We start from the raw sequence: 15,219 nt of genomic DNA on the forward strand, positions 1-15,219 counted from the left end.
AGTGGAGAAGTCTAGCAGGAACATGCAGGCTTGGAGGCAAGCCTAATCTGACTGATAGGCTGCATCTCTCCAAACTAGAGGTCGACCGATTATGATTTTTCCATGCCGATACAGATTTATTGGAGGACCAAAAAAGCTGATACCAATTAAAATCGGACAATTAAAAAAAAAAATGTTTTTATGTATTTGTAATAATGACAAATACAACAATACTGAATGAACACTTAATTTAACTTAATATAATAATATAATGTTCTTATAGGCACTTTAGTATTGCCAGTGTAACAGTGTAGCTTCCGTCCCTCTCCTCGCTCCTCCCTGGGCTCGAACCAGCAACACAACGACAACAGCCACAACATCGAAGCAGCGTTGCCCATGCAGAGCAAGGGAAACAACCACCCCAAGGCTCAGAGCGAGTAGTGTGCGCTAACTAGCCAGCGATTTCACTTCGGTTACACCAGCCTCATCTCGGGAGTTGATAGGCTTGAAGTCATAAACAGCACAATGCTTGACGCACAACGAAGAGCTGCTGGCAAAACCCACGAGAGTGCTGTTTGAATGAATGTTTACGCGCCTGCTTCTGCCTACCACTGCTCAGTCAGATACTTAGATGCTTGTATGCTCAGTCAGATTTTTTGCAACACAGGACACACTAGATAATATCTAGTAATAGCATCAACCATGTGTAGTTAACTAGTGATTATGATTGATTGTTTTTTATAAGATAAGTTTAATGCTAGCTAGCAACTTACCTTGGCTTACTGCATTTGCGTAACAGGCAGTCTCCTCGTGGAGTGCAAAGAGTGCGAGGCAGGTCATTATTGCGTTGGACTAGTTAACTGTAAGGTTGCAAGATTGGATCCCCCGAGTTGACAAGATGAAAATCTGTCGTTCTGCCCCTGAATGAGGCAGTTAAACCACCGTTTCTAGGCCGTCATAGAAAATAAGAATGTGTTCTTAACTGACTTGCTAGTTAAATAAAGATTAAATAAAAGTGTAAAAAAAAAAAAGAAGTGTAAAAAAAATAAATAAAAAGAAATCTGCAAATCGGCACCCAAAATAACGATTTCAGATTGTTACGAAAAGTTGAAATCGGCCCTAATTAAATCGGCCATTCCGATTAATCGGTCGACCTCTACTCCAAACACCATTTATTCAGATTAACTGAGTATGCTGCTGACACACTGTCATACTTGCCCTTGAAAGAGCAGCACAATCCAACCCACTATGCAGTATTTACACCCTGATGAACAAGTTAGTTAGGTCTAGAAATCTCACTCACAAATCCCAGCAGATAATTTCTGCACCATTGTTGGGCCTTATCAGCCCACTACTGTAGAACTAATCTCACTGACATCTATCCCTGTAGCTCCTGTGACCCACTCTCACTGACATCTATCCCTGTAGCTCCTGTGACCCACTCTCACTGACATCTATCCCTGTAGCTCCTGTGACCCACTCTCACTGACATCTATCCCTGTAGCTCCTGTGACCCACTCTCACTGAGGCAGCACACAAAGCCAGCTTACCCGACCAACAAGACTCGCCTCACCAGTCTTAATTTATTTAACCAGGTGAACATTCTCTTTTACAATAAGGAGTAATGACCTTAAGTCTCACTGAGGGGCAGATTGTGATGCAAGGGTCCGCTAAAAACAAAAGTTAATTGGACAAGCCATGGAACTTCTAGTTGAAGGGTCAATTTATAAGGGTCTGTTGGCCCTGAAATTGTTATGCCAAATACGAAAATATGAGAGGGGGAAGGGGGCACAGGAAAGCGCGCACACACACACACAGCAGGGGTCCATCTCTGAGCTGTGTGGGCCCAGGGGGAGATCTATGGCCAGAGCATCCGTCAGCCTGAATCCGCTGAGCCAGCTGTGTTATTGGAGAGGACCAGAGTGTGAGTAAACACTCACCCCAGAGGCGTGGGATCTCCAGCACAGCCATTACACACACCACACTCAAACTTCCTGGAAGACCTGCCTGCGCTCAGTATGCTGGGCTATATTTAATCTGTTACTGCCTTCATCTGTCAGAACATCACTGGACATGATTTATAGACTTGATGACTCATTCCTTTGTTAAGGTAATGTTTTTCTATCCTGTGGGAGCAACAAGTTACACAAGGGGCTCTTAAATGCATGTGGTTATCAAATCCTTGAGTTTAGGGAAAGGGATATGGCATTAGTCCCCAAATACTATGCTGAGGGCCCATGTGCACAGTAGTACAAATATGTCAGAAGGGGTTCCAGATGTAGCATAGAGAGACAGTACCACTTTGCTCTGGGATGTATAAGTCCAGTCAGAGGGCCACAGCCCTGCGATGAATCCCAATCCAGACCCTCACCCCTACCAACTCGTGCCGAGGGCCCTCCATTGTCAAGTGTTGCTGATGAAACTCAGAGGGTGACTTTGAGGGGAATAATGAGAGAATCAATAAACCCATCAACTTCGGGGTTAAATGATGCAATTCATGTTCCACATTTAAATAAAACGAGAAATTCAATTGAACAAATTCCCTATGTCATTTTACAAGACTTAAACCTCGGTAACAGTTAAACATTTAATTTGGGAGGTATTTCGTTTGTTTTATGTGTCAAGCCTCAAAATCAGACAAACAAACGCACGTCTCATTCTTTTGTATAAAATTGAATAAACTCTAAACATATCGCGGTGCATTGTCGGGAGGGGCTATCGGAGGTTATTAGCTACTACATCTTCAATCATTTTCTCTCCCTTAGCTTTGGAACACTCATTCACATGGAGGAGGCAGGCGTGAACAAAGGACCAAGGGGAAGGGACCGGTTTGGGATTCCGCACTGCTAGTGTTAGTTACTCTCTGCCCTTAATTGATCAATTACAGTTATTGATTGGCTAAAGAGTCCATACACCTGCTTACCAAGGTCTTAAATCAGTCTCTGATTAAAAGACCACAACCTAAACCAGCTTACAGCGTGACCTTCCAAGCCTAGAGTTGTGCATCACTAATCAGATTGTTTTAGGCTAGTCTACATAATCAATACATTGACTTATGTCGGTTAGCCTAAGCCAATACATTGTATAAGTAACCTACATAAGAGTCAAACTTGTGAACAGTTGATGTTGAGATTTGTCCTACATGAAAATTGGTCAAACTTGTGAACTGATCAATTTAACATTAGGCCTATAATCTCATATATATATTTAAATGAGTCGATATATAAAAACATGTCAAACTTCTAGGTAGGGGGAAGCCTTGAGGCAAATCGACGAATCAGAAATGCAGAGACGGTGCTTTTTATAGATGGGTTAGCTGACAACATCATGAAAACGATGCACACGCTTCAATGGGGCAGAAGTTCTGGTGTTGTTGTGATTGGGGTGGCAAGTAGCCTAGTGGTTAGAGCGTTGGGCTAGTAACTGAAAGGTTGCTGGATCGAATCCCTGAACTGACAAGGTAAAAAATCTGTCATTCTGCCCCTGAACAAGGCAGCTGGTTTAAGTTGTGATCCCCGGTAGGCTGTCATTGTAAATAACAATTTGTTCTTAACTGATTTGAGTTGTTAAATAAAGGTTCAATAAAATAAAATGTATAAGATAGATAGCAATAAACTGCCTCATGTCATCTAGTTCTTAATACCAGGGCTTGATTTGACTGTCAATGCTAATACAGCAAAAAATCACTAGGTAGCTAACTAACAACTGAGACTATGTATTTGCGACAACAAGTGCAAATATATTTCATGTTTTCAATAAACATTGGAGACTAAATATAGTTTACAAGTTGTCAACAATCTAAGCCAACCCAGTCTGTTTTTCCCCATAGTTGCCCACGCATCAGTTTTGTTGCTAAACAACCAACCCATCTACTGGGCTCAAAACCCCAATTGCGTCTGATTAAACTTAGCAAAACCTGTTTTTGTGGACGGTTTCCCCCAAGAGCTCACTTGGGTGCTGAATCCAAAAGAAGACTCCTAGATAAAGATCACTAATACAGATAATTAGTGCCGGAATTATGGTAATGCATTAGTCAGCTTCTACGGACCACCTCTGCCCTTACAATAATAAACTCCTCATTTTGTGAGACAGACAGACAGACAGACAGACAATACCTTCAACCTTTCCTGTTTGGACCTATGCAGTTAGTCAGTTCATTTTAAACCAGTAAACAACAATGTCAGGTCAACAAACTGGTTGAGACATTTCCACTATGGTTGATAATGCAGCAAAGTTATCATTTTACTGGTTGAAATTGTAGAGAAAAAAAAAAGACTATTGACCTGATTACCTAATTGAATATCTCTCACCATTGCACTTTGCCATTTGTTCTCAGATCTGACTCAGCATAGGCTAAATCCTGTCAACAACACACAGGCCTAAAGTGATACAGGTGAGCATTTTATTGGCGTTTCAAACCTTTTTTCCAAAATATTTATTGACTTTGCTAAATTCCTGTAATACCCATGCAGAAGTCATGCGTGGATTTCTTAACAGTAATAGCAAAAAGTTAATATTCAACCACTGGGAAAATGCCTTCTGTCTGTAGAGACCCTTAACTGTTGACTCTTTTGTGCACTAGGATGAGTCTTTTTACTGTAAAGATATCTACAGTACCAGTCAAAAGTTTGGCCAATTACTCATTCAAGGGTTTTTCTTTATTTTTACTATTTTCTACATTGTAGAATAACAGTGAAGACATCAACACCATGAAATGGCACATATCTAGTAACCAAAAAAGTGTTAAATAAATTTTAGATTCTTCAATGTAGCCACCCGTTGCCTTGATGACAGCTTTGCACACTCTTGGCATTCTCTCAACCAGCTTCACCTGGAATGCTTTTCCAACAGTCTTGAAGGAGTTCCTACATATGCTGAGCACTTGTTGACCAATTTCAAATCAAATCAAATTTTATTTGTCACATACACATGGTTAGCAGATGTTAATGCGAGTGTAGCGAAATGCTTGTGCTTCTAGTTCCGACAATGCAGTAATAACCAACAAGTAATCTAGCTAACAATTCCAAAACTATTACCTTATAGACACAAGTGTAAGGGGATAAAGAATATGTACATAAAGATATATGAATGAGTGATGGTACAGAGCAGCATAGGCAAGATACAGTAGATGGTATTGAGTACAGTATATACATATGAGATGAGTATGTAAACAAAGTGTAAACAAAGTGGCATAGTTAAAGTGGCTAGTGATACATGTATTACATAAAGATGCAGTAGATGATAGAGTACAGTATATACGTATACATATGAGATGAATAATGTAGGGTATGTAAGCATTATATTAGGTAGCATTGTTTAAAGTGGCTAGTGATATATTTCCCATCATTTCCCATCAATTCCCATTATTAAAGTGGCTGGAGTTGAGTCAGTGTGTTGGCAGCAGCCACTCAATGTTAGTGGTGGCTGTTTAACAGTCTGATGGCCTTGAGATAGAAGCTGTTTTTCAGTCTCTCGGTCCCAGCTTTGATGCACCTCTACTGACCTCGCCTTCTGGATGACAGCGGGGTGAACAGGCAGTGGCTCAGGTGGTTGTTGTCCTTGATGATCTTTATGGCCTTCCTGTGACATCGGGTGGCGTAGGTGTCCTGGAGGGCAGGTAGTTTGCCCCCGGTGATGCGTTGTGCAGACCTCACTACCCTCTGGAGAGCCTTACGGTTGTGGGCGGAGCAGTTGCCGTACCAGGCAGTGATACAGCCCGACAGGATGCTCTCGATTGTGCATCTGTAGAAGTTTGTGAGTGCTTTTGGTGACAAGCCGAATTTCTTCAGCCTCCTGAGGTTGAAGAGGTGCTGCTGCGCCTTCTTCACGATGCTGTCTGTGTGGGTGGACCAATTCAGTTTGTCTGTGATGTGTACGCCGAGGAACTTAAAACTTACTACCCTCTCCACTACTGTTCCATCGATGTGGATAGGGGGGTGTTCCCTCTGCTGTTTCCTGAAGTCCACAATCATCTCCTTAGTTTTGTTGACGTTGAGTGTGAGGTTATTTTCCTGACACTCTGCAGTCCAACTCAGTGGGAACCACACATGCTGAGATCATCAGTCCACCTACTCTGCGTCTCACAAAGACACGGAGGTTAGAAACAAAAATCTAAAATTTGGGTTCATTTCCACTGTTCTAATGTCCATTGCTCGTGTTTCTTGGCCCAAGCAAGTCTTCTTCTTATTGGTGTCCTTTAGTAGGGATTTCTTTGCAGCAATTCGACCATGAAGGCCTGATTCATGCAGTCTCCTCTGAACAGTTGATGTTGAGATTTGTCTGTTACTTGAACTCTGTGAAGCATTTATTTGGGCTGTAATTTCTGAGGCTGGCAACGCTAATGAACGTATCCTCTGCAGCAGAGGTAACTCTGGGTCATCCTTTCCTGTGGCGGTCCTCATGAGAGCCAGCTTCATCATAGTGCTTGATGTTTTTTGCGAGTGCACCTGAAGAAACTTTAAAAGTTCTTGAAATTTTCCAGATTGACTGACCTTCATGACTTAAATTAATCATGGACTGTTTATCTTTGCTTATTTGAGCTATTCTTGCCATAATATGGACTTGGTCTTTTACCAAATAGGGCTACCTTCTGGATTGAGAAAACAGAGTTGTTGAAGATGGATCATGTCTGTCTGAGGTGATGTGGGGCACACACAGGCCACTTCAAATAGTAATTTGTTCCCTTGCTTTATGGGTGCAAATGTTTTTTTTTTTTTTTTTACCTTTATTTAACCAGGCAAATCAGTTAAGAACACATTCTTATTTTCAATGACAGCCTGGGAACAGTGGGTTAACTGCCTGTTCAGGGGCAGAACGACAGATTTGTACCTTGTCAGCTCGGGGGTTTGAACTCACAACCTCCCAGTTACTAGTCCAACGCTCTAACCACTTGGCTACCCTGCCGAACTGTATCTGATAAAGGGTCAGGGTCACTGACAATAGACTGAGTGAGTACAGACTAGTCAGGGATGGACAACTCCAGTCCTCTGGGGCCAGAGTAGTGTCATACTTTTCCCCATCCCTAGCAAACAATGTGCCTACAATTCCATGTTTGACAACATTACATCAGAGTTTGATAGCTTTTTCAAAGTTTACACAGAATATAATTCAAGGTGAAAACCGAACTGTTCTGCGGTGCACATGTACAGTCGTCCTATGCTGTGTCTTGCCTAGTTAAAGGTTAAATAGATAAAATGGTAGCTCCAATAAACACCTGTGGCTCATCATCGAACATGCAGCTATAAGGCCACATACGCGCCCTGCCAAAACCACGTGAAACATGAAAGCTACAATAAAAACTGTCGATTGAATTTATTTACAAATGGTGGGTTAGGACACTTTTACTTACTTCCATAACGTGGCTTGTGTGAATTAGCTTTTTCTTCATAGTACATCCTGCCTCTGTTCCCCCGGTTATGAACTTGATGAATGTTGCCCAACCAATGCTAGCTATCAGCAAACCATAAACCGCGCTTTTGGTTTTAAGATGAGTCAAAACAATATTCTTAGATGTGACACTATCGAGAGAATATTAAGTTCTAGTTTTCTAAACTTCCTTTTCGTCGATATGCCTCCTGTCACTTTCTCAGCAGAACTCCCATCGCGTTGTTCACCTTTGCTGGGTCATGTCAGAAAGTGCTTGAGGTTTCCTCTGTCTCAGTGCAAGTGTTCACAGTCAGTGCGCTCTGAACTGGGGTAAATTCTTTACTCGGATTCCGTTGCAAAACGTTTGGTCGGTTGCGCAACGTTTTGCAACGGAAACCGTTTACTCCAAACGGAAAACGTTTCCCAACGAAAACGCGTTTATATTGGACAAATTATGTTATCTCCCTTTTCTTTTGTCCCGTTTGCTTCCATATGGTTCATAGAGTACACTGTTTCCGTTGTGCAACCGACCAAACATTTTGCAACGGAATCCGAGAAAATAATTAAAGTATTGATGGACTCTTTGTTTCTCTTTGAGCTATTCTTGCCACAGCACAGAGCTTCAACAGACCAAACGTTGTGCAACATAATCTGACTAATGAATACCCAGTGGTGTACTCATTAGCCAAACAGTTGCAAAAGGGAACGTTTTGCAACTAACACAAGATTTACAATTGGACAAATTCAGGAAAATCCCTCCCGAATTTTGTTCCATTTGCTTCCGTTTAAGAAACGTTTTGCAACAGAATTGGCGTAATGAATACGCCCCTGATCTGACGCTCTAATTATCTAGCTGTCCTCAGCACCACCTGGCGACCAATTTATCATGACAGCTGTCCATCTCTTGCTGTCAGAATGAGGGTAACAATATACCCTCAAAACAGCAAATGAAATGGATGTCAGTGGAATCATTACAATAAAAGGATATAAAAAGTGTATCAGATTGGTTTATAGAAAAATGCATGGTGAAGATAGTTAGGCTTGCAGACATCAGAAGGTTTCACTTCACATGTCAAGGTTGGGTTCAGCTGAAAGCCGGATTACCGGATTACCGAACAGGCACACTTGACACGTTTGGGGTTTGGATAGCATATTATGATAGCAATATTTTTAGAATTAGAATTGCAGGAAATTAGCTTTAAAAATGCTAAATGTTCTCTCAGCCTCAGGGCAAAATGTGTAGAATAGCAGGAAATTCGCTTAAAACGGCAACATTTTCTCTCAGCCTCATCGCAAAATCGAAATAAAAGTATGAGAGGAGCTATGAAACAGCAACAACAACAAAAACCTGCCCCATGGCAAAAAGTGTAGAATTGCAGGGAGTTAGCTGCATTTCAACACCTCCGGGGGGTGGGGGGCTATAGGAGGTCGATGCTCCAGGGCCCCAAATGCTGTAGTTAGAGCCTGGGTCAGCAGGTTGAGGGGGTTCTGAGTGATGCACTACTTTTGACCAGGGCCCATATAGGGCTATGGTCAAAGTAGTGCACTATAAAGAGGGAAGAGGGGGAATTTTGGACACACTCATAGTGACCACTAAACACATTTCCTTTGGATTACTCAGCAATGCTTTTTACTCCCTGATAGTTTAGCTAATGGGTTTTGAACAGGCATGAGAAATGCATATACAGTGAATTCAGAAAGTATTCAGAAAGTATACCCTCAACTTTTTTCACATTTTGTTACATTACAGCCTTATTTTAAAATGTATGAAATAGTTTTTTCCCCTCATCAATCTACACACAATACCCCATAATGACTAAGCAAAAACAGGTTTTTACATTTTTTGGCAAATGTATAAAAACAAATGTTTATCATATTTACATAAGTATTCAGACCCTTTACACAGTACATTCTTGAAGCACCTTTGGCAGCGGTTACAGCCTCAAGTCTTCTTAAGTATGACGCTACAAGCTTGGCACACCTGTATTTAGGGAGTTTCTCCCATTATTCGCAGCAGATTCTCTCAAGCTCTGTCAGGTTGGATGGGGAGCATCGCTGCACAGCTATTTTCAGGTCTCTCCAGAGATGTTCGATCAGGTTCAAGTTCGGGCTCTGACTGGGCACTCAAGGTCATTCAGAAACTTCTCCCGAAACAACTCCTGCGTTTCTTGGCTATGTGCTTAGGGTCATTGTCCTGTTGGAATGTGAACCTTCACCCCAGTCTGAGGTCCTGTTGGAAGGTGAATCTTCACCCCAGTCTGAGGTCCTGAGCGTTCTGGAGCAGGTTTTCATCAAGGAGCTCTCTGTACTTTGCTCCATTCAGCTTTGCCTCGATCCTGACTAGTCCCCCAGTCCCTGCCGTTAAAAACATCCCCTCAGCATGATGCTGCCACCACCATGCTTCACTGTAGGGATGTTGCCAGGCTTCCTCCAGATGTGACGCTTGGCATTCAGGCCAAAGACTTCAATCTTGGTTTCATCAGACAAAATAATCTTGTTTCTCATGGTCTGAAATTCTTTAGGTGCCTTTTGGCAAACTCCAATCGGGCTGTTATGCGCCATTTACTGAGGAGTGGCTTCCGTCTGATTGGTGGAGTGCTGCAGAGATAGTTGTCCTTCTGGAAGGTTCTCCCATCTCCTCAGAGGAACTCTAGACCTCTGTCAGAGTGACCATCAGGTTCTTGGTCACCTCCCTGACCAAGGTCCTTCTCCCCCACTTGCTCAGTTAGACCAGGCAGTCAGCTCTAGGAACAGTGGTTCCAAACTTCTTCCATCTAAGATTGATGGAGGCCACTGTGTTCTTGGGGACCTTCAATACTTCAGAATTTTTTTAGCACCCTTCCCCAGATCTGTACCTCGACACAATCTAACTCAAAAAAGTTCTGGGACACTGTAAAGTCCATGGAGAATAAGAGCACCTCCTCCCAGCTTCCCACTGCTCTGAGCATTTCTCTACGGCTGGCCATGCTTTCCACATGGCTACCCCTACCCCGGTCAACTTCCCAGGACCCTCCACAGCGACCCGCCAAAGGCCCCACCATTTCTCCTTTACCCAAATCCAGATAGCCAATGTTCTGAAAGAGCGGCAAAATCTGGACCCCTACAAATCAGCCGGGCTAGACAATCTGGACCCTCTCTTTCTAAAATTATCTGCCGAAATTGTTGCAACCCCACTTTACTAGCCTGTTCAACCTCTCTTTCGTATCGTCTGAGATTCCCAAAGATTGGAAAGCTGCCGCGGTCATCCCTCTCTTCAAAGGGGGTGACACTCTAGACCCAAACTGTTACAGACCTATATCTATCCTACCCTGTCTTTCTAAGGTCTTCGAAAGCCTAGTTAACAAACAGATTACTGACCATTTCGAATCCCACCATACCCTCTCCGTTCTGCAATCTGGTTTCAGAGCTGGTCATGGGTGCACCTCAGCCACGCTCAAGGTTCTAAACGACATCATAACCGCCATCGATAAGAGACATTACTGTGCAGCCGTATTCATCGACCTGGCCAAGGCTTTCGACTCTGTCAATCATAACATTCTTATTGGCAGACTCGACAGCCTTGGTTTCTCAAATGATTGCCTCGCCTGGTTTACCAACTACTTCTCTGATAGAGTTCAGTGTGTCAAATCGGAGGGCCTGCTGTCTGGACCTCTGACAGTCTCTATGGGTGTGCCACAGGGTTCAATTCTCGGGCCGACTCTCTTTTCTGTATACATCAATGATGTTGCTCTTGCTGCTGGTGATTCTCTGATCCACCTCTACGCAGACGACACCATTCTGTATACTTCTGGCCCCTCCTTGGACACTGTGTTAACTAACCTCCAGACGAGCTTCAATGCCATACAACTCTCCTTCCGTGGCCTCCAACTGCTCTTAAACGCAAGTAAAACTAAATGCATGCTTTTCAATCGATCGCTGCCCGCACCTGCTCGCCCGTCCAGCATCACTACTCTGGACGGCTCTGACTTAGAATACGTGGACAACTACAAATACCTGGGTGTCTGGTTAGACTGCAAACTCCAGTCTTCCAGACTCACATTAAGCATCTCCAATCCAAAATTAAATCTAGAATTGGCTTCCTATATCGCAACAAAGCATCCTTCACTCATGCTGCCAAACATACCCACGTAAAACTGACCATCCTACCGATCCTCGACTTTGGTGATGTCATCTATAAAATAGCCTCCAACACTCTACTCAACAAACTGGATGCAGTCTATCACAGTGCCATCCGTTTTGTCACCAAAGCCCCATACACTACCCACCATTGCGACCTGTACACTCTCGTTGGTTGGCCTTCGCTTCATACTCGTCGCCAAACCCACTGGCTAAAGGTTATCTACAAGTCTCTGCTAGGTAAAGCCCCGCCTTATCTCAGCTCACTGGTCACCATAGCAGCACCCACTCGTAGCACGCGCTCCAGCAGGTATATCTCACTGGTCACCCCCAAAGCCAATTCCTCCTTTGGTTGTCTTTCCTTCCAGTTCTCTGTTGCCCATGACTGGAACGAATTGCAAAAATCTCTGAAGCTGGAGACTCACATCTCCCTCACTAGCTTTAAGCACCAGCTGTCAGAGCATTTTACAGATCACTGCACCTGTACTTAGCCTATCTGTAAACAGCCCATCTATCTACCTACCTCATCCCCATACTGGTATTTATTTATTTATTTTGCTCCTCTTCACCCCAGTATCTCTACCTGCACATTCATCTTCTGCCGATCTACCATTCCAGTGTTTAATTACTATATTGTAATTACTTCACCACCATGGCCTATTTATTTCCTTAACTTACCTCATTTGCATTCACAGTATATAGACTTTTTGTTTTCTTTTGTTCTACTGTATTATTGACTATGTTTTGTTTATTCCATGTGTAACTCTGTGTTGTTGTATGTGTCGAATTGCTATGCTTTATCTTGGCCAGGTCGCAGTTGCAAATGAGAACTTGTTCTCAACTAGCCTACCTGGTTAAATAAAGGTGAAATAAATAAATACAAAATTTAAAAATCCTGTCTTGGAGCTCTACGGACAATTCCTTCAACCTCATGGCTTGGTTTTTGCTTTGACATGCACTGGCAACTGTGGGACCTGATATAGACAGGTGTGAGCCTTTCCAAATCATGTCCAATCAATTAAATTTACCACAGGTGGACCCCAATCGTGTTGTAGAAAAATCTCAAGGATGATCAATGGAAACAGGATGCACCTGAGCTCTAGTTCGAGTCTCATAGCAAAGGGTCTGAATACTTATGTAAATAAGGTATTTCTGTTTTAACTTTTTATACATTTGCAAAATATAAGCTGCAACGTAACAAAATCTGGGAAAAGAGAAGGGTTCTGAACATTTCCCGAATGCACTGTAGGCTGACAGGCTACACCAGTACCTTTTCACACCATCAATCCGACCTGAACCATATTGTTCCGACTTGGATTTTCTTTTCATATTCTCCTTTCCAGCATTGTTACAGCAACTACGGTGGATGACATGTAACCAGACCAGTGTAGTACAGCTCGGTATGGCTTGGCTCAGTTGGGCGGTAGTGCGAAAAGGGTATATGTGTCTGCCTGTAGCAATGTATTTATTATTTTAAGTCAACCAGCAGGGACCAGGAGTAATCTGTGATATGCTGTGAAACTTCTCTTGTCTCTGCTGTGCTAATGTTGCCATTGCATGGGCAATAAGCAGGCATTCCATTGTAGACATTTTCAAATACTGTGTGTGAGAAGGCATTAACTCCAAATTCCAAGTTAAATTTACATGTACATTTTATCTGTTTGTTTTGTTGGAAGGTTTGTTTTTCTAATTAAAATGGAAAAGCCAGGGGTAAATGTAATTACTATACATGCTTAATGCCTACTAGCTATGAAAACAAGCCAGTGAATATGGAAATGTCTTTATTGTTGCTGTTGTTTGTGTTGTTGTTTGAAACTAATACCATAAGCCCTTACTTTGGTTCCACTGTATATTTTCCTACTTTATAGACTGGAATTATAGTAGACTATACTGTTAGGTTCTAATTCTCAGAGTAAAAAACTCTACGGACACTATGAAAGCTTAACCAAGTTAATTCTCCCAGAGGGTCAATACAGCTGCATCAGACAAAACATGTTTCCACCAACACAAGTATATATACTCCAATTTAGATGCACTCCTCCTTCTCTCCAACCCTGACATATTTCATGGTTCGACAGGAAGACGAAGTGATGGGGTAATAAACCCTTCCTTCTCCCTTAAGGTGACCTGACCTGACCTCAACCCCCTTAATGTCTAATCCAAAGATCTCTCCCCTTATCAATGCCTGCCACATGTGATCGCTTCCTTGCTCAACTCACGTCTGTCTTGGTGCCTGGTACCAGACTGTGTCTCTTCTCCTCCCAGAGGATCCCTCCCATAGGATCCCTGATGGCTAACAATAACATATCCTGACATAATGTAAACATCATACATTACCCTCTCTTCCTCAGTGACATGAATAAGTATATTTCATATTCTCAGAACCCAACAATACTAATTGAAAATTGACCTTTTTTATTCCCAACAACAATTGATATCTGATTTGCAAACATTGAAGGCACAGTAACTCATACGATTACATTTTTTGAGTTGTGATTGTGAGAACTAAACAATGCTATTGTTATTGAGGTGTAGTGTTTTTGCGCCCATGCTCTCCAGTGTGCATGCACTCTGACATAATATTGTCTCCAAAATGACCTGCAGTAGACCTATTTATGTAAGCTGCAATGTACTCAATGTTGTGTAGCTTTATATCCAGAGGAACACATGATTTAATTTGCTAGAGAACATCATTCTTTATTTCATATACTTGACGCTCATAAACAGCACTGCCAGCTATTCCTGCCAATCCCCTTTAATTAAAACAATATTCGCAGGGCATCGTTTGGCAAATATTTCTCTACACAGCTTCATGTTTATAGACCTGCCCACGATTGGCATTCCTTTCACAATAATATACACATCTATATTAATCTGAGCACACACCTTGTTCACTTCAACAAAATGGCTAAACAAAAACTAACTATAGTGACACATTAACTTTAAAAATAAAAAAACCTTATTCTGGTAGAAGAAGAAAAATACGTTTTCATACACGCATGCAAGTTTATATACACAGTAGTCGAGGAGACACAGATGTACGACATGGAGTTATCGCTTGAACAAAGCTGGAGACGCATCACTCAATCAAAAAGCATACAGAGTCCCCAAATTACAGCATTGATTATGTACAATATTTACACACACATACAGTGAGGGAAAAAAGTATTTGATCCCCTGCTGATTTTGTACATTTCCCACTGACAAAGACATGATTCGTCTATAATTTTAATGGTAGGTTTATTTGAACAGTGAGAGACAGAATAACAACAAAAAAATCCAGAAAAACGCATGTCAAAAATGTTATAAATTGATTTGCATTTTAATGAGGGAAATAAGTATTTGACCCCTCTGCAAAACATAACTTAGTACTTGGTGGCAAAACCCTTGTTGGTAATCACAGAGGTCAGAAGTTTCTTGTAGTTGGCCACCAGATTTGCACACATCTCAGGAGGGATTTTGTCCCACTCCTCTTTGCAGATTTCTCCAAGTCATTAAGGTTTCGTGGCTGATGTTTGGCAACTCAAACCTTCAGCTCCCTCCACATATTTTCTATGGGATTAAGGTCTGGAGACTGGCTAGGCCACACCCCCCACCCCCCAGAAAACAAAAGAAATAGATACTTATTTATATTTTGTAAGATATCATAGTCAATGCTGTCACAATTAGGTTAAGAGGTTTAAACACATCCAGTACCCATCATATAGCTGCAATCCTTTTTCATAAACAACTGGTACCTTATTGAATGCATATCACTGC

The 15,219-nt window shown here is 42.1% G+C and overlaps 1 protein-coding gene across 1 annotated transcript in view; it reads right to left on the reverse strand.

The window, feature by feature from the left end:
- The window catches only part of LOC112262778 (ras GTPase-activating-like protein IQGAP1), an 85,322-nt gene extending 77,411 nt beyond the window's left edge, over positions 1-7,911 (reverse strand). Inside the window, 1 exon segment of the mRNA XM_024438533.2 lies at positions 7,328-7,911. Within this exon segment, the coding sequence (XP_024294301.1) occupies positions 7,328-7,373 (46 nt within the window). The 5' untranslated portion in view covers positions 7,374-7,911.
- Between the last annotated feature and the right edge of the window lie 7,308 nt (positions 7,912-15,219).

This window comes from Oncorhynchus tshawytscha, linkage group LG12, assembly GCF_018296145.1.
Source record: "Oncorhynchus tshawytscha isolate Ot180627B linkage group LG12, Otsh_v2.0, whole genome shotgun sequence".
Classification (NCBI taxonomy): Eukaryota; Metazoa; Chordata; class Actinopteri; order Salmoniformes; family Salmonidae; genus Oncorhynchus; species Oncorhynchus tshawytscha.